Below are 19,821 nucleotides of genomic sequence, written 5' to 3' on the forward strand. Positions count from 1 at the left end.
CATTTTCTGTTTCGGTTTAGCCATAAGAAGACACATGGTGTCACCTGCCACAATAAAACAAATTAATATTATTTTTATTTTTGAAAAAATAAACAGTGCTGTCTGTCCAGTTCAGCTCTCATTTGTGTCAATTCTGTTATTTTGTCATCTTAGAGACTCCTGTATGTTTTGTAATTTGGTGGTATATATCGGATAAAAAAAATGGCCCACTCAGTAATTCACAAAATGCGTTCAGAACACATTATGGTTGTAATGTGTGTTTAGTTTTTCTGATACAAAGCATTAACAGTTACTAATATTGTTTGCTTCAACTACTTAACTTTTTCCATGTATATTTTATACATTCATGTGTAGATATTTCAAAACATCTGTATCAGACATTGTATAATTTCTTAAATCAGACCTTCTCTGTTTCTTTACATAACGCTGTCATGGCAAGAGCTTCATCTCATGGGTGAAATCCCCATATGTTTGTCTGTATATTTAATCTCCATATATTTAAAAATAATTAAATTAATTTTTTTTTATTAGTCATGCAGCTCTGGATCTGACTGCAGCGTTGTTCTTGCACAGCAGAGCACCCTTCATGCGCTTTTTTTAAAGCCTGGCCCCTTAGGCCATATGTGAGTGGTCTCAAAAGCCTGGGGAGCATGTTGGCGATGATGAAGGTGAGGAAGAGCGTGACACTGGTGAGCATCTGGTCTAGGAATGGGGTGATGAACAACAGCATGCAGAGTAGCTGCTGGACATCGTGGAGCAGGATGGTCCGCAGGGCCTTCTTTAACTGTGTGGGGTCAGAGCTGGCCGCCCTGCCTGAGAACAGGCCGTGTGGATGAGTGTGATACACATGTAGGTGGTGGTGACCATGACAAAGCTGTTCCAACTTTACTGCGACTTGAAGAGTTTCTGGTGGTAACAAAGGATCTTTGTGAAGTAGAGCCATGCTGGGTGCCCCATCACAGATATGAAGAAGTCTACCAGGCTGGGCAGGGCACCCACCAAGCAGTTGATTATGTAGCTTCGGCGAATGGTGCAGATGAGGGGGTGTTGAAGGCGGTGGCAGTTGGCCACAAAGTGCTCAATGACCATGGTGGCAAAGTTGAGTGGAGGGTTCTGGAAGGTGTTGTCAGCTATGAGAATGAAAAGGTATCAGTACAGCAATGTGAAACAAATCACATGTAGGATCATGGCCACCATAACCTCAATCGTAAGAACAGAAAGAAGGTGTGCTGACGAACGTGTACTTCATTGATGTAATTGGTGAATATAACCAGAAACACCACTAGGACTCTTTGAAAAAAGCTTCTTCAAAGAGGACTTTGTGCCAGATGTAACTCACTGAAGTAAAATGATAGCAAGTAAAATGATCACCCTTGGTGAGCAGTGGGCAGCTATGACAGGCGCCCGGGGAGCAGTGTGTGGGGACCGTGCTTTACTCAGCGGCACCTCAGTGACACTTTGGGATTTGAACCGGCGACCTTCAGATTATGGGTCCGTTTCCACCACTGCCCCTTAAAGAGTCGTAACATCATTAACAAGACAACAAGCAGTAGCATGTTACAAAGCAAAGAACAATTCTACAAAATAATTTCACACACACACACACACACACACACACACACACACACAAGGAAGCCTTGGCGCCCTTGCCTCTCTCCTCGGCATGCTGAATGAGCTGTACGGGCGTTTAAAAGGGTTATGATCCAGCCCTTGCACAATCCTCAGGAGTGGGGACTAAATGTCAGAAACAGTCCACAATGTAAAAACCAGATGGATGAGGGTCTTGGTGGCATTATAAAAATAAAGTACTTAGTCAGATGAAAAGATTTGAAGTTGTATTGTTTATTTTTCTGTAAATGGTAAAGTTACATAAAGATGAGAACGTTTGAAACATACAGTCTTTTAAATTAAGTTTTTTTTTGCACTCTTGGAAAAAAAGCATTTATTGGCTGTCTTTATTTATACATTTATGGCATTTAGCTGACGCCCTTCTCCTGAGTGACATCCCCCCAACACATACACACACACACAAATACTGAGACATAAAAGGGGTGGTAGTAGCCTAATGGGTAACACAGTCGCCTATGAACCAGAAGACCCAGGTTCAAATCTTACTTAGTACCATTTTGTCCCTGAGCAAGACACTTAACCCTTAAAGTTGCTCCAGGGGGGGACTGTCCCTGTAACTACTGATTGTAAGTCGCTCTTGATAAGGGCGTCTGATAAATATTGTAAATCTAAAACATATTAAGAATTGTACATTAACATATTATTTTAAAACTTGTTGTCTGAACCATACCAGATAAACATATGTGGGGCTTTGAACTTTTCTTTTCCATCTTCCATTTTGCACTCCAGTTTCAACATGAACAGTAGGGTTTGAGCCTGTGACTTTGTGCTCTTTCCGTTCATACCCACTAATGTGTGACCCACTAGGCCACTTTATGAATGTGTGCATTAGAGCTCAGTCTGACATCATTTCAATATCCTGAAAGAAGACGTTATCAAAAAGAAGTTTGATAATCAAATGAAATTATTCAAACGTTATAAGAGGTCCATCATTAAAACTAAGCAGACATGCTTGGCATTGGTATACCATCACATTATCATTACAAATGAATAATTAAATCTTCAAAACACTGCAAGCAATTTACAATAATCTCAGCTATCTGTCTAAATATATACTGGATGTTTACATTAATTTCACAGTCTTATCAATGTTGCATTGACATTCCTTTCTTCCCTGGTTCCATCTGGCTGATGGGTACAGGCCCATGAAAGCTCCCACATAAAAAGGTCAAACTATTCCTGCACATTAGCATCTTTAATGCCATGATATATCTTGTGTCTCCTGTCTTGTTTTTTTTTTTATTATTCTTCTGTTATTAGCCTGCTGGGACTTAAAAAGTCAAAAATCTTTTGGCTTTATATGAAGCTTCAACTCCGTGGTCACAGAAAAAAAAGCCTCATTTAGTAAAGGCACAAAGGGAAGACAAAGGGATTCCATGTTCTCAGAGGATTGCATCAGGGCCCTGTGTCAGAAAGTGGGTTTAAGAAAACAATACTCAGGGTCGAATAAACCCAAGCGGTCCAACTTGGAGTATTCAGCTTTGGAATGGCTAATAAAAATGACTTCAATCAACGCAGAGATGCTTTAACCCCAAGTTAAGCCTGCGCACCAGGATACATAAAGCCCTGATTAGTGATTCACACAGATTACGTGATTCACCATGGAGACGGGGGGAAAGAAGGCTCGTTCTGTGTATTTCACATTGCTTGAAGTAGAAATTATAATGACAGCATGTCCCCACACACAAATACATTTTGCACAAAAAATTGTAATACAACCTCAACTGCAAAAGAAAGGGAACTTGTATGGCAAAAAATAGCCAACAGAGTCAATGCTTGAGTGTTAATTTTAACATTTGATAAAATAATATGTGTGTTGTGTGCAGGTGCAACCCAACAGGCCCCAACCATACATGGCCGAACAAGTCAAAATGAAAATAGTCTCTAAACAGGAGAGGTGTAATTGTATCATAGGTCATAGAGCTTAGCCTGTTTGTCCAATGTAAATCAATTTCATTTAGAGGCTACATTATTTACATTTGCAGCATTTGGCAGATGCTCTTAACCAGATTGACTTAGATAAGTGCTTTAACTATCCATCCCTGAAGACCCTTGTTTGGTTCACTAGGACCCGATCTGTAAATACCGTTCGCATTTTCTTTTTAAAATAATGACTATAAAAGTGGTCCGAAACAACTCTTTTAATCTAAAAATGTTCTAAACAGGAAGGATTTCAGTTTGCATTTGAAGATCTTTAATGACCCAGCTGTGAACATCTAGTGGTTCTAGGAATTTCCTTCCACCACCTTGGAGCCAAGACAAGGAAGAGTCTAGATGAATGCTTTCTTGGAACCTTGAGAGATGTTGATGCCAGTAGGGCAGTGCTGGAGGTTCGGAGAGATCGGAGAGGTTCAGAGTGAGGAGTCATAAGAGATCTGAGGTAGGAGGGTACTGACCCTTCCTTGGCTTTGTAGGCAAGCGTCAATATTTTGAACCTGATGCAGGCAGCTACAAGAAGCAAGTAGAGGGAACATAGCAATGAAGTGGTGTGGGATGTGCAGAATTCTGGATTAGCTGAAGAGGTCGAGAGAGGAAGACCAGCCAGAAGTGAATAACAGTAGTCCAGTTTGGAGATGACCATAGTTTGGACAAATATAGGAGTAGCCTGAGTTGATAGAAATGGATGAATCCTAATTTTGAAGAGAAGGAATCTATATAAACAAGAGAAGTGAGAAGAGTAGGAGAGGGAATTGTCCATGGTTACTCCAAGGTTGCATGAAGTGGCACAGGGTGAGATTGAAGTATTGTTCAGGGAGATTTTAAGATCCTGTTGTGGGGAGGAATCAGCAGGGATGAATAGCAGTTCAGTTTTGCTGGCATTGTGCTACCATCCAGGATGAGATGTCAGACAGGCAAGTAGAGGTTTTGGCGGAAAAGCAGTGATAGGATAACCCATGGGATGATGTGACCTCACCAAGAGATTTGGTGTAAAGAGAGAACAGGAGAGGGCCAAGAGGGTTCTTTTTAGAATTCAGTCCGACTCTACATAATAGATCTTGTCCATTTTCCGCCAACTCCTAGATCCTCGAGATTGAATGGCAATGACCTCCTCCACATGTTGCCTTAAGCAAAAGGGTGATTGAGCCTTTGCAATTGCTGCGCCTGCCTGTGGAACCAGCTACCACTTGACATTAAACTTGCCGCTACAACCTCTGATCTGAAATCCAAATTTAAAACTCATGTATCCTCCATTTTTATTTGTTAGCTTTTACTTTCCATGTATTTAACTTTGTACTTCTTGTGTATATTTGTATGTCCTTTTATGCCTGTACCGCACTTTGATGCAGTGGAACTTCTGTTAAAGTGCTTCAGAAAAAAATGATGAATTAACTTGACATGACAATTAAGCCCTGAGGGACACCAGTCGAGAACTTGTAAGCAAATATAAAATGATTTATTTTATTTCTGTAAGCTTTTATTAAAAGTATCTGAGCACATTACAATAGGGAGGTTTACAATATGGAGGTTATATATTGATATATTTTAATTGGTGATATTGTATCAATACAGCAACATCAAATATCGATATTTTGTATACAGATTTAGTCCACCAGGTGGCACTGTTGAGCTCTTTCTTTAGCAAGAGATGAGTATCAGCGTGTGACTATAGCCTCCACTCCTGTAGATGGTGCTGTACAGCTGGGTACTTTTGTAAAAACGTGAGTAGAGAAAAAAACTCTCTCTACACACAAAAGCACTGTATTCAAACCACTCCAACTTGATGTTACCTGGCAGAAAGAGGCATGGCACAATAGAGGTTAAAAAATGAACAGTTTCTAATTTATTAACAGCGGATAGAGCAGACTCGAAAACCGGAAAATCCGATTTTGATGGAAAGGCAGCTGGGAAAGAAAGTAAAGCCACTTCCCCACATGTGAACAGATCTTTATACCCCTGGCCTACAGGAAGCTGTCACAGAGCAATCAGAACCTGTTGTTTCTGACGTCACGCCCCCGGTGCCTCCCGTCTGGGGAAGACAAAGAGAGTGGGCGGTCCCGACGGCCGACACCTCACACGTTTGGCTCGGGGAGGACCAGCAAATGTTGCAATGCCATCTGACAAAAGACATGTAAAACGGAGGTGTTGAATCTTCATGCACAACAAAGGCACAGGAATGTCATGTCTCCACGACATCTCTTCTTACAGACGGCCGCTATGCAAAACAAAAGCGTAGAAAGGCCATGGTCCTGTGACGTCCCATCTTACACTTTCAAGTACTGCTTGGCATTTCAGGCAGAGTGAAACAGAATGTCAGTGCCCATGTGCATACCTGATTTGGACCGGAAACCCATTTTGGACTGTGCATGTGTTGAGTAGGGTCAGGTTTAGGAGTAGGGTTAGGTTTAGGCAGTACCATGGTGGCTTTCGGAGTACCCATTCGCATGCATGCACAGTCCAAATTGGGTAGCCACAACCCAATCCATACCACAGTTAGGTTTAAGAGTAGGGAGCTGCAGATCAAAAAGACCAAAATACACATTACTGCTGGAATATCAGTTAAGGGTGGGTCAGAGATATTGAAGTATTTGAAGTGTTTGAACAACATAATAATAAGGGGGCAGTGGTGGCCTAGCGGTTAAGGAAGCGGCCCTGTAATCAGAAGGTTGCCGGTTCGAATCTCAATCCGCCAAGGTGCCACTGAGGTGCCACTGAGCAAAGTACCGTCCCCACACACTGCTCCCCAGGCACCTGTCATGGCTGCCCACTGCTCACTCAGGTTGATGGGTTGCACCCATTGATGGCCCTGCACCCATTGATCGAAGGGAGCGTGGCGGGTCGTAAAGAACTAAAAGTTCACTCAGGTATATATATAATGTTTCTGCTCTTCCATTTTGTATATCAGTGGGAGGGTCAAGATGTTTGGATCATTACATGGTTCTGAAGGACAGTGTTCACCTCTAATTGTGGCAATGTTGCAAAGAATAACACGTCACTGTTATGTTGCACACCTTTTTTTAGTCATTCCAACTCTGTCCTACAATGAGCCATGTTATACCGCTGCTGTGGGCCCATGTCGGGATAAGAGGTAAGCAAATAGGGCTCTACTGTATAAGTGTTTCCTAAGATCGAAGGATTCACTTTTGTACAAATGTCCCAGTTGCAATTGGTGATAATGTTGGCAGAATAACACGAGATCTTCACAGTACAGAGAACACTAATTAGCATCTGCTGCTATATTGTAATTATATGTTAATTTATGTAAGAATATGTTAAAATGCTTCAGTGAACTATGTACCTGTACATTAATGCTGTTGAAAGACTTCCTGGTCATTTACAGAAGGAGCAATGTTTGGAATGTGAGTGCCATCTATGCAGCCTGAATCTTGTAGACCTATGACCTGGGAACACCCCAAATGAGTACAGGAGATGTTTGTTAACTGCAACTGCAATTTTTACCATTTTGTCTGGAAAAATGGTAACATTCAAATAGAAAATCTTCAGGAAATGATAAATGTCTAAACAAACACGCTCTAATCACTCTATCCTGGCGGAGAGCTCTGCAGAGATTACTGGCTCTTCAAGGAAGGGGCACGCCATGACTTACACTTCCTACAGTCAGGTTTCGGGGAAAGGTAGGGTTTAGTTCAAGTAAACCTGCCGGGGGGAGGTTAACTTCCCTGAGTGTGTTGTCATAGTATCTCCCTCAGACGTTTTCGTTAACTCACTCTGAGTTTTCACTAAGCCCACTTTCTGGAACAGAGCCCAGGTATGAAACCAGTTAACCGGGAACAATGACCACACATTCTGGGCCAAAGAGATTTGCTGCTATTTCATCTCTGCTCTGTTGAGTCCCGTCACAGACATCCAACACCAATAATTAACGGAAAAGCTTGTGCTGTTGTTGTAAACTTTCCCCAGATGTCCAAAGCTCAGGTCTAGTATGTATATGTTTCCTTAAAGCCTAATGAATCTTAGAGGGACTTTTCTGTTGGTGCATTTCTCCTTTGGTGATCTTATCGTAAGCTGTTGATTCCAATAAGCTGCATCACTTGTGTAGTGTCACAGTGTGTAGAAAGAATAGGGTTTAAACACAGTGAGTCACACAAGCATTTAGCATAAAAAATCTTGCCTATGTTAAATATATAATGTTCGCATTGGTGGACATCACAGATATCAAAATAAAATAAAAATAAAAATGTAGTATTTCAAACTTCCAAACCAGGGTGCATGATTTAGAATTCTGTAATTGGTATATATGATTTGAAGCTTAAGACAACACAGGACACCTTTTGGTTTTTTTAGTAATGAGGTTGTAAGGAAGCTCATTCTTAGGCCATTTAGTACAGTGGCTCTAGATATATGATGTTTTACAGAGAATATGTCTGACAAGATGAAACAGAACAAGGGGTTTTTACAGCCTTTGTCGTAAATAACAGCAATTACATTCCAGCAGTAAAGGCTACCATTCACAATGTTTACATTTGTGTATCTGCATGTCACAGCATGTACATTCTTACTTTTACTCTATGGTTGGGGCACTAAAAAAAGTAATAAAAAAAGTTTTAAAGTTAATTAAAAAAATTGCTTTTGTTTCAAAAAGCACACATTTCACTTTTTATGTGGTCAGATTAATTTCAGTGTTAAATACATGCATATTTCTGCTGTTCAAACACTGCAAAAAACATTTTCCATTCCTTTTTAACATACATTTTTTTAGGCACTGACACCAAGGGATGAAGTGTTCTCATTCATCCTGCAGTATGGGCCTTCATTGACGCATCTTTCAGTTCAGAAAATGCTTCTGATTCTCTATTGGGGACCGGTTGGGGATCCTGTTATCTTTTTATTTGTCTTTTTCAAAGTTGGGTTAGTGTAACATACTGAAAACAGACATACATATAAATCATAACAATGTCTAACAAACGTTTCCATACATAGATTATATTCATCTCCAATCCACACTAATGCTACTAAGGAAATTATTTAAACCTATTCAACACATATTCAACTACATGCAATCTATCCTTAGCTGCTTGGTTAACATGTTCCATTCATCCATGAGAATAGCCAGGTGCCAGCTTTAGTGTACCATGACTAACATATGAGTGGCCGCTTCATTAGAAACAGCAACCTTGGGCACTTTATCAGGTACATATACGTGAGGTGGACATATGATTTCCAGTGATGATCAATAAACATAAGCGTTATCAGATTGAAATAAATAGATGATGCATGACTCAAATTATTCATATCAGGAAGCACCTCCAGATGGAGCTATATGATGGCTCCCATGCAATCTCATGGTGAGCTTCATAGCTGGATTACAAAAGCTATTTTTGGTCATAAAGCAAACTGAATAAGAAAACATGCATGTTGCAAGTCCAGTTTAATCATTGGCTACTCCAAGGAGTTGAAGCTGAACCCTTAAAAAAATGATTGAAATGAACTGTACATGACAACTGAATTATTGTCTTTATCAGAGTTGTTGTTTCTAAGGAAATGGCCTCTTAGTGTTCCTTAATCAAGGCTTGTTAATTTTAGTCCACTGTCTAGATTTCATTTGGGTCACAATCCATGAAGCATGAAGATTTACTCAGAAACAGAAGCACAGAAGTGGGTTGGCAGCTAAATGTCTATGACGGTGGCCAGACGAAGGCACAGAACAGCCTCGGGTGGCACATCGCTGGCTCTGATCTTGTTGGCGTCTAGCCGCAGCACCCTGATCTGGGAGTAGTTGGTCACGTCCACCACTCGGCAGAAACTCTTCACAGAGAATTCTACAAGATGTGACAGAGAGCGTTAAAAGATTGATGAACACCCGTCTCACATGATCTCTATAACAGTTGGCAGAATGGTTTCATTCCCAAAGGGGTTACTGCACAGGATGCTAAAGCTAACTGTTACCACTCTTTCATTCATTTCACTTGAGATTTCATGGACCACCCAGTATATAGTTCATCTTTGTGGAACGATATTACTGGCATTTTCCCTCGGTTTGTTCTTTATGACATTTGCTCTATTAATTTTCACCCGACAGCAAAGGTGTTTACCCGAGTTGTTATAATTCTCATCTCTCATGTGAGAATTGCGCTTGACAGTTCATGTTCCCACAGAATGCCATGAAGCACAAATCCGGGATTCGAATTCCCAGTGCCACGGCACAGATCAACACCAAAAAGGCAGTTTTAACCCTGCTGTAATTAGTTTGGCTCAAATGTCTCTTTAGGAGGAGGTTTTTGAGGTTATTGAAACAATGCAAATGTCAACTGTTTATTCACTTATATTTTTCTTCTTTTGGTGGTAAAAGTTGAGGAACCCACGTAGGATCAGGTTTAGGGAGGGTAATACTGCACCTTTGATGTGGTTGGCTTGCAGGTAGAGATTCTCCAGGCTGGTGCTGATGGTGGGAATCTTCTCCAGATGGTTGTGAGACAAGTCCAGTTCCACCAGGCTGCTGACGTTGAAGGTGTTGGTCGGGATCCCGCTGTTGGTCAGTTGGTTGTGGGACAGACGTACAAACTGCAGGCTGGGTCGTTGGCTGAAGAAATTGTCAGAAACACTTGTAATGTGATTATACTCCAGATACAGTTGTTGGAGTTTTTCTGGAAGGCTTTCTGGCACTTTTTTCAGCAGGTTCCCACCTAGCTCCAGCAAGGCCAGAGATTCGAGCCCCTTCAGAGCTCCACCCACTTCTTCAATGGTGTTTCTCTGTAGGCGCAGTGTTTGTAAGTGAAGCATGCCCTGGAAGGAGCCATATGAGAGCTTGGAAATATTGTTGTTGTTCAGACGTAGGTCTACAAGTGATGTTGGTAAGTTTTGGGGAACACTGGTCAGATTGTTGTGGTCCAGGTACAACTTCTGCAGACTCTTCAGCCTGCTGAATACATTCTTGCCAATCTTGTCCGACCTGAGGTGGTTTTTATGCAAGATGACCCACACAAGATCTGTGGCATTATCAAACACACCTTGCTGAATGCTGGTTATGCGGTTATTGTGCAGGTACACATACTTCATCCTTGATGGCACGTATGGGACATGTTGCAGGTTTCGGCTGTGACAATACATTGCCCGAGGGTACAAGGATGGGCAGTCGCACTCCAGGGGGCAATCTCCTTCCTCCCCATTGCCATCGGCCCACTGGCCCACTTGGTATTGAGCATGAAGGCGACTGTAGCCATAGCTGTTCCCACGACTACGCAGGTAAGAAAGCCAGGATAAGGAGTTATGAGTGTAAGAAACGGAGGGCTGCACCAGGATGACTGGCACAAGTAGCAGAGCCCACCAGATGAAGCCTGCACACAGAAACACCTCTTTCAACCAGCTTCAAAGACATAGTCAACACACTCAAAAAATAATATTCTCTGAAATTTACATCACTTTACATATCCATCCCAGTGCAAAGCAGTCCAAGGTCAAAAGCCACACAAACCATTATGATCTGCAAACTGCTCAGTTTTCGACTATCATGATATTATCACATAACAAAAAAACCTGCCATTATTTGGTTGCATAACATCTTTGTTGTTAGATCTTTGTAATGTTAAAGAGACTGGGGCAGAGGTGCCGGTTTGAATCCTGATCTGCTGAGGTGCCACTGAGCAAAGCACCGTCCCCACACACTGCTCCCCGGGCGCCTGTAATGGCTGCACACTGTTCACCAAGGTGATGGTTAAAAACAGAGGACACATTTCGTTGTGTCACCATGCTGTGCTGCAGTGTTTCACTTCACTTTACTTTTTTTTACTTTTCTTTTCTGGACACACACAAAACAATGACACAACACACAATATATATTAATAACATCTGCTTAAAACAGACAGGCTTTTACTGAACTGACTACTGTCAGTTTATTTTAATGGTAAAATTTATGACTGGGGAAATGTTGTATAGATAAAATGCTCATAAAAAAGCAGGTTCACATATCAGTACCTGCTTCATTAAAAAAAAAAAAAACATTTCTCCAGCCATCCACTGATCATACACCAAAAAAGACTGAGTAATATGGAGACAATAAAAATAGAAATTCGACAAAAATGCCTAAATTCTTTGCAGTTCCATTTGTGCAAAGAATCACTCAGTTCATTCAGTTTGGTCAAACTCAAAATTGTTACATACCTGCCAGTTTGGGGGACTGCTCTGCAGTTCTGTGTCTGCTCATGTTGGTGAATTTCCGTAAGTGAGGGACACTCAGGGGTTTGGGGGGATTTTTTTTTTTACTTTGCCAGCTGCAGCCAGACACCGCCCAATGAAAAACACACACCTCTAAACATGCACACACAATTGTACATGCAGTTTTCAGTGTCAGTGTCCTGCAGCAATGTTAGCATTAAAGCCATCTGCACATGGGGCTGCTGGGTACACCTGCATATTTAAGTGTCATTTTTTGTGTGTGTGTGTCAGGGTGAAATATAATTTTGGTCTGGCTTCCTGATCATTTATGGGCCCGGAGAGGAGGAACATCTGTCAGAACATGAGTTGTGTGGTGCTTTGCATATTGGCACACGTGAAACATATACTTGAGTTTTCATCAGGTTGAAGCATCACTCCTGCAAAGCATAATACACTTAACCTGTCTTAATTAATACACACCTTCTATTGACTATTTTGAATTCAGCAATACATCCAAAGTGCTTTAAAATATTACAGATGTTTTTGTGCCTCGGACCCACAAATGTTCTCAAGTTGTTTAAATGCATTATAGATTAATATGACCAAGAAGGATTAGGGAACAAATATTCTCTTTATTTCAATGTTTTAAAATACATACAGTACTACATTTACTGTATGATTCGCTACATGACTTTTTTATTTTATAAATCTTTACTGTAGTTGAATATTATTCCAAATGTGCATTATTACTCCATTGCTACAACATGAATGCAATGTTATCTAGAATAGTGAAATCATGCCTCCTTTGTCCAGTTAACATTTTAATTTTTGCTTTTCATATCCCACTATTGTGCCCTCACCTACAGCTGTTGCATATGACTTTCACTGTACAGCAAAATATATGTAACAAGAAAACTTAACTAAATTTTACTATCAACCCATGAACCCTTCTCCTTTTTTTCATGGTCTCACTCTTGCACACACATGCACGAAACCAGTCTTTCCTCGCTTCTTTGAAGTCTTCCAGGAAAATGATAGTCCTTAAATCCCATAGAAGTTCCACATGTGGCTCAATAAAGACACAAGCCTGATGGGGTGTCAGAGGTGAGCTATGTGAAAAGGAACTTTTCCCACACGAAAGCAAAACTAGCTCTTAAGCATACCGACTAATGGAGTACCTGGCTAATTTGAGGTGGCAGGAATTGTGTAATGAGGTCACTGACAGTTCTTGTAAACCAAGCAGGGTGCATGTGTGTATGTGTTTGTGCTGTTTGCAGTAAAATTGTGTTAATAATACACTGGCGAAGGATCCAAAATGCTGGCCATGCCATTGCGTTGCCCAAAGCTACAGCAGTACAACCTCATTATTGTTCCAGGTGTCATACTGTACAGAAACATGCTTAATGTGGATATTTGAAGTCGTATGTTTTGAATGGCATCATCTAGTGGTGAGAGGCGGGCATCTGTTTCAGTCATCGATAATGAGGTTCGTTACGTGTTAGTGAATAATAAAACTCCTCATTCTTCGCAACACCTCAGCAGAAAGTCCTGGCACTTTCAACATTAGTCTGCAGCTCTGACTTGTTGAGGCATGAACGCCTGTCAGTAGCAGATCCTTTAAGCCCTTCAAGGTGGCGTCTGCATGGATTGGGCTTGTTTTTCCAGCACATCCCACAGATGCTTGATTGAACTGGGATCTGTAGAATTTGGAAGCCACATCAAAACGTCCCATCAACTTGTTGATACTCAAACAATTCTTGAACTATTGTTGCTATGTGGGTCGGTCTGTAACGTGAACACAGAGCCCAAGGTTTCCTGGCAAAATATTGTTCAAAGCATTACATTGTCTCCACTGTCCTGCCTTCTTCACATAGTGCCTCCTGGTGCCATGACCAGGACACCTTCTTCAAATCATCTCTGTTCCACAGTCATGCCAATTGTAGGCTAGTTTGGGGTAATGGACAGTGTCCAAACTGTGACGTACATGAACCTTTTCAGCAATCTGAAGTATAGTAGCTCTTCTACTGGATCAGACAACATGGGTTAGCTGGCACTGGCCTCTGTTGCTCATGATTTTTTTTTTGACCAGCAGTTTTGGAAATGCTATGACCCAGCCATCTTGCCATCACAATGTTATCCTTTCTTTTATTCAGTGATTCAATACTTTTATTCTTGTCTATTATACCCCCAGAACAGACTGTACTCCTATTTCTGACAATGTAGGTTTGATTTAGATCAACACCCTCATGTAATAAAAAAGCTACAATTAGCATCTATAACTTCCATTTTATGACATATAGAAGGTATATTATGTGAGTTTAACATAATTATGACGTCTGGTGCCTATTAAAATATAAAGAAAACCATGTGGGCCTTGTCTGTTTAATGTGGTGGGGTGAGGCAGCTAATCAGCCCTGTTAACAACCAGCCGTCACCAACGTCACCACCACAGCCACGTTTCTTCCCGCTGTCTCGCTTTTTCCCTTTGGCCGGTTCTTTTTTTTCTGCTTCCTCATTTTCGGTTTCATTCCAGGCAGTTTCACCTTCAACTTTTGCTCATTTACTTCTGTTTGTGCCCTGTGTTTCTTTCTCATTTTACCTCTCATTTCACCATGGCCCAGCTCATTTTTATTTATACAATCACACAGGATTATTATTTTTTAAAATAAATCTGTATTTATTTAGGCATCTGGATGTGGCACATTCCTACAGATACTGTTGATCTCTCCAGGTGAGAGCAGGTAGAAAAAGAGAAATAAAACTGAATACAGGAAAATGTTGTCAACACGAAGATACTCAGACTAGGTATAAGCTGAGAGCGTGATCAAGGCCTGTAGTGAACATACCTTTTTTTGTTATTTCTCAAGAGAAATACTGCAATCAGGCATAGAAAATTTTTTTGAGTGAACATGGACAAACTGACAACAGAACAGATCAAACAGATTTAAGAGTCAAGTGAACACTTTTTCTTTTTTCTATGTGAAACATGTCATTTGTAACGTGTGAGGTTTATTGCTCAATATAGTGTAGGACTCTTACGTCTCTTATCACAAGCCATGTACAATCGACGATGCACTGGCTCTACAGTCTCTTGCTAAGATCATGCACATGTGTGAGTTTGTCACAGCCCTGTTTTGGCCTTTTTCCGTCGTTTGGCCAGAAGAGGGTTCGAGGAATCCTCTATGGTCTTAATTTTGATCTGGTCATAGTCCACTCTCATTGTGTTCAGTGCGCTGGTCAATTCCTCCTGGAGGGAAACAGTTCAAAGGTCGGTCAGACAGAGAGATGTGCCACTGTTGTGTGACTACAATGCCCCAAAATTGCTGTGCACAGGAGTGTATTTCAGTATGGGTCTTACCTTCACATTCTCCCAAACGTCTTTCTCTTCGTTCAGAACTCTGCTCGTGTGGAGAGGGGTCTGGGGAACCTCCATTGATTGCTGTGTAACAAACATTCATACACATAAATCCACGAACACACAGTGACAAACAAGACACTTTGAAGTCATTAAAAAATACAGTATTTTATTTAACAGTATTAAGCATGCATGATGTGTATAAGTGTCAGTTCTAATAAGATGTTCATTACATAATATTTATTTTACAATAAAAATCTGTATTATAGTGTAACACTGTTAATCACTAATAACAAAGTAAATGGTTAAGGACTATGTGAACTTTAGGTCCAATTAGGTTTTTAAAATGCTTAATTAACAGCGTAACAATGCTTAGTTGATGCTTTATCAAAATTGCATTGTGCAAGTGAGGGTTTACATTGATCCAGGGGTGGTTCATAAACTCAGTGATGGCCATCCTCTGATTGGGCTCGGTCTTTAGCAAGTGCTTGATCAGGTGCTTTGCTGCAGTTTAAGAGAATGGGGCAATGTTAGTTGCAGATGCATATTGGGCAATCTACCAACTAAATCTTCTCTTACCGATTTGAGAAGGACACTTAAAACAATCTGTAATTAGTAAACAGTAATTACCTTCCTCTGATACGTCAGACCACTCAGGGTTGGGAAATTCATATTGACCATTTCTAATCCGCTTTTTCATGCCCGGGGACATGGCCAGGCCATGGTTGGAGTAGAAAGGTGGGTATCCACAAAGACTGCAGGCAAAGCAGGACGACAACAGAACGTTGTAAACAATATAGCGCTGTATAGCTCCTATAGGTGGCAGTAGTTAGCAAAGGCAGCTGCAGAAATCTCTCCCTTACAGTATGTACATAATGACTCCCAGGGACCACATATCACATGACTTATCATATTTCTCCGGGCCAAGGACCTCTGGGGCTGCAATATGGAAAAGAACCATTAATGTTAATTATTGATCTAGCATGTTAAAAATGCAAATGATCATGTTGCACATTTGATGTTTAAAAGGTCATGGATTGAACATAATGTGAATGTCACACACACACACACACACACACACACACACACACACACAGGTCTTCTTACCTACGTAGTAAGGCGTATAGCAGGGAGTTGCCAGGGAGTTGTGTGCAGTTGTTTCTTTGGCAAACCCAAAGTCTGTGAGTTTGAGGATGGCGTCCGACCTTTTGGATGTATACAGAAGGTTCTCGGGCTAACATTTACCAGTGCAGGAAGAAGAAAAATGAGCAGATAAAGGTCACCATGGGAACAGATCAAAGTTGTGTGTACTCACTTTTCAATTGACATGTGCAATGTAACAGCAGCAGACATGAAACGCACACAGAGATGCACACCAATATGATTCTGGTACGATACGGTGGACTGAATACCTTGATGTCTCTGTGTGCGATGTTGATGGAGTGCAAGTACTGGATTGCTTCTCCAATATTCCTCATGATCTCTGATGCCTCTGTGCATGTATACAAACACAGAAAATTGTTGTACAGTCATATCCACGCACACATATGCAAAATGTAATGGGGAGAGAAGGAAGTGGGCATGTGTGTGAAAGTGAGCCGGTGCTCTACCTCTCTCGGTGAATCCCTGGTCTCCTCTCTCTTGGATGCGACTGAACAGTTCACCACCATCCATACTGCAATTAAAATGTTTTGGGTTCAAAGGCTTTTTTTCCAGCCACATGATTGGTCAGATAGGGTCGCAATAGCACACTCATTATGTGAAAGCGAAGTGATCGTTGTGCAATACTGCTCACAACGAAATGCTTCCTTACTTGCTAGGCCACCACTTCCCAGATGAACCACATGACCACAAAGTCACAGGTTCAAACCCTGCTTAATTTTATTGCTCCTGAGACTTTACCCTGAGACACTGTTTGTAAGGGTGTCCACTACATGCCATAAATTAAATTGTCTAAATATTTATCGATTTTGCTAAGTAATATAAATAATATTAATCATATTCAAGTTCTGCTTTTTATATCATAAATAAATGTCAAGATATTTGGATAAAAGTGGTTTACTAGTGAAAGTGAACAGAAAGCATTTCTGGAAACACCCACCACTCCATCACGATGAGGAGACATTTCTTGCCCTGGTAGAGGTTTTCATAAACGTCTTTGATGTCCACAATGTGGGGACAAGAGGAGGCTTTGTAGTGCAGCTCCACTTCTCTACGGGCCTTGGGACAATCCTGCAACATCTGAGAGAGACACAGGGGGTTAGGTTACTGGGAACATGATGACTTAATGTGACTTTCAGACACATCAGGAAATCAAACAGGCAGAATGAATCCTCTTAAGCTCTGCCTGGGCGAATGATATTAAACCTCTCAGTGCAGCTAAAGCTTCGATGCCATTTAGCTCGGAATCAGGAACTTCCGGCTTCAGAGCAGGATGACCCAGCCTAAAGCTTCTGGTGTTCTTACTCACAGGTCCTCACACCTACAGTCAAATACATGTGTTCAACTTTTAATTTAACGAACACTATATGTGACATGTATTGTGCTATAGATATTTCCTGACCAGCTAGCAGCAGCCTGTGCCGACACAGGAACAGAAGAGGACAGCCCTGAAAGACCAGCCCAAACCTCCATGCAGGGCCCTGCATGATCTGTTGAGAGTACACAAAACTGACACCCAAACACGACTGTCACGACCGCCCTATGCCAATAGCGTTTGACAAATGCTGGATACGCCCACCCCGGGCCATGTTTCCTGTAGCTCTGCCGAACCCTGATAATCCCCAGAACACACTCGTCCAGGCTCTGTCTACTTTTAGCAACAGCCACATCCCTCTCCCGCTTGTGCTAAGAGGCTTAGGGGAGTTACGCCGAGGATGAGGATCCCCAACGGGTCTGGAAGTGAAGAGGAAAGTTCCCACTCTACAGATTCCTTTTCAGAGAGGAGCTGGTCTCATCCAATCTGAAGCCAAGCTTTCAAAGCAATGAATGGCCACCATGGTACTCCATAATTACTCATGGGTTTATGCACGAAAGCGTATTTCTTGGTGCCGGTCCCAAGCCTGCTGGGAAGGAAGCGGACTGCCACCCAAAGGGTTGCGGGTTCAAATCCCAAACCACTGAGGTCCCCTGGAGCAAGGCCCACTGCTCACCAAGGGTGAGGGGTTAAAAGCAGAGGACACATTTCCTTGTGTCACCGTGTGCTACGCTGTCTATCACAGCAACAAACAATACCTTCTCTTTACAGTATTTTTTTTCCCAGTATATGGAGGATATCTGTGCAGGGATCAGATTAGATCAGCTTTGAGGGTTGGTTGAGGTCCCAATCTGTGGAAAAGGCCAGAAGTCTCCCGACCCGGCTCGACCCCTCCTGTAGGCAGCCTTGCTTGGTCAGTGACCAGCTGCCCTCACCGCAGCAAAGGTCAACTAGAGGTCAGGCAACAGAGACCGGCATCAGCATTTAACAGCACATCTGCACAGTGCACGCAGGGAATTGCCACGGCAGCGCGTAAAATTACGGAACACACTGGGGCGACTTTTCACACGCATTCTTCGGCCCGTGGGCACTCCTCGAGAATCCGCCGCACGCTCGCGTCGACAAAGCGCACCACTGTGCGCCCACCGGGGCCCACTCGTCCGAACGCTGTTTGGCGCACTACGTCACCAGCGCCGCGGAGCTCGCGCCGCCGTGACGTCACGAAGCCTTACCTTCAGCGCGCACTTCTCGCCGCCGCTCTTGCGAAATATCTCCAGCACCTTGCCGTTGATGCCCAGGCCGAGCACATGACCCGTCACCTTATACTCGTCCGTGATGGCGTTCTTCCTCACCGCCAGGCCGGGCTTGGGCTGGGGGAACGCCGGCTGGTTCTGGTTCTGCGCGTTCGACAGCATGACGGCGCTCAGAGGAGAAGCGTCTGCGATTCTTGGCCGATCCGATGAACTAAAGGAGCCGCCCGTTCAGCGGCATGCCGTTTAGGCTGCGAGCGAGCGAGCGGCATAAACTTTTTTCGCTCTTAAACCTCCCTTCCTAGTTCGACATCCCCCCCACCACCACCTTCTAGTTCCGGGTGTTTGCCACCCCGACGTCTTGTAACCTGATCGGCGTCTTCTGAGCTCGTTAAAACGTGTCGGTGATTAAAAACACGCTCCCCACGGCTACATCTTAAGTCCGCGCGGATTCGGGAGGGCTTGACGCGCCGGTCGACCGAGGCTCTCCGGCTACGTACTGTCCGGTCCGCCCGCGTCCGTCCAGTCGGTGACCGAGTCGGGCTGGCGCCGTCACTTCCGACATCATAAAACCAAAACCACGTGTTAAGAATGTAATAAAAAAAAAATCATAAAAGCGCCCCATGCTAATATTACAAATGTTCAACACTACTGATTTCCTACCAAACCCCAAAATGAAGGAAACAATTTCTTATTACAGATTGTACACTTCAAATGTTATTAATGAATGATTTCAAACGACGTAGAAACATTTTTCTTTGTTTTTCAAATAAAAAAGAACATTATTACTACTTTAGTCCCACTGCCAACTCTAATTCTCTCTAATAGTTTATTAAATAGTTTATTACCGGGCTGTTTTCACACCTTAATAGCATCGTTACTGGATTGTTTATGCCAGATATTGGACGAGAAACTCAGACGTAACAAACACCTGTAACAACTTTATTCATGAATTTATTCTTTGGTTGCTTTTTTCTCAGCACGATAATGCCAATAATTTATTTTTTTGACAGATTAAGAGCGGATACTGAATTTCTAATACATCTAGAAATACAAATGAG

General features: G+C 42.2%; 3 protein-coding genes across 3 annotated transcripts; all 3 read right to left on the reverse strand.

The window, feature by feature from the left end:
* Positions 1–40: 40 nt before the first annotated feature.
* or90j1 (odorant receptor, family 90, subfamily J, member 1) lies at positions 41–1,140 on the reverse strand (the record flags this gene model as incomplete). The annotated part of the gene is made up of 3 exons (XM_028993396.1): positions 41–44; positions 582–813; positions 918–1,140. Coding segments are annotated over 3 exons (459 nt in total), but the record flags the coding sequence as incomplete, so codon positions are not given.
* Positions 1,141–8,710: 7,570 nt separating this feature from the next.
* Positions 8,711–11,735, reverse strand: fmodb (fibromodulin b). The gene is made up of 3 exons (XM_028994329.1): positions 11,686–11,735; positions 9,924–10,862; positions 8,711–9,347 (listed from the first exon to the last, which is right to left on the reverse strand). The coding sequence occupies exons 1-3, from the start codon at positions 11,726–11,728 to the stop codon at positions 9,196–9,198; spliced, it is 1,134 nt and encodes a 377-aa protein (XP_028850162.1). The 5' UTR covers positions 11,729–11,735; the 3' UTR covers positions 8,711–9,195.
* Positions 11,736–14,332: 2,597 nt separating this feature from the next.
* Positions 14,333–19,317, reverse strand: LOC114798126 (MAP kinase-activated protein kinase 2-like). The gene is made up of 10 exons (XM_028993548.1): positions 18,743–19,317; positions 17,136–17,275; positions 16,645–16,709; positions 16,447–16,526; positions 16,142–16,268; positions 15,898–15,973; positions 15,665–15,789; positions 15,453–15,538; positions 15,038–15,118; positions 14,333–14,926 (listed from the first exon to the last, which is right to left on the reverse strand). Exons 1-10 carry the CDS (start codon positions 18,923–18,925, stop codon positions 14,801–14,803), a joined length of 1,089 nt encoding a protein of 362 aa, XP_028849381.1. The 5' UTR covers positions 18,926–19,317; the 3' UTR covers positions 14,333–14,800.
* Between the last annotated feature and the right edge of the window lie 504 nt (positions 19,318–19,821).

Source organism: Denticeps clupeoides, chromosome 10 (assembly GCF_900700375.1).
Source record: "Denticeps clupeoides chromosome 10, fDenClu1.1, whole genome shotgun sequence".
NCBI lineage: Eukaryota > Metazoa > Chordata > Actinopteri > Clupeiformes > Denticipitidae > Denticeps > Denticeps clupeoides.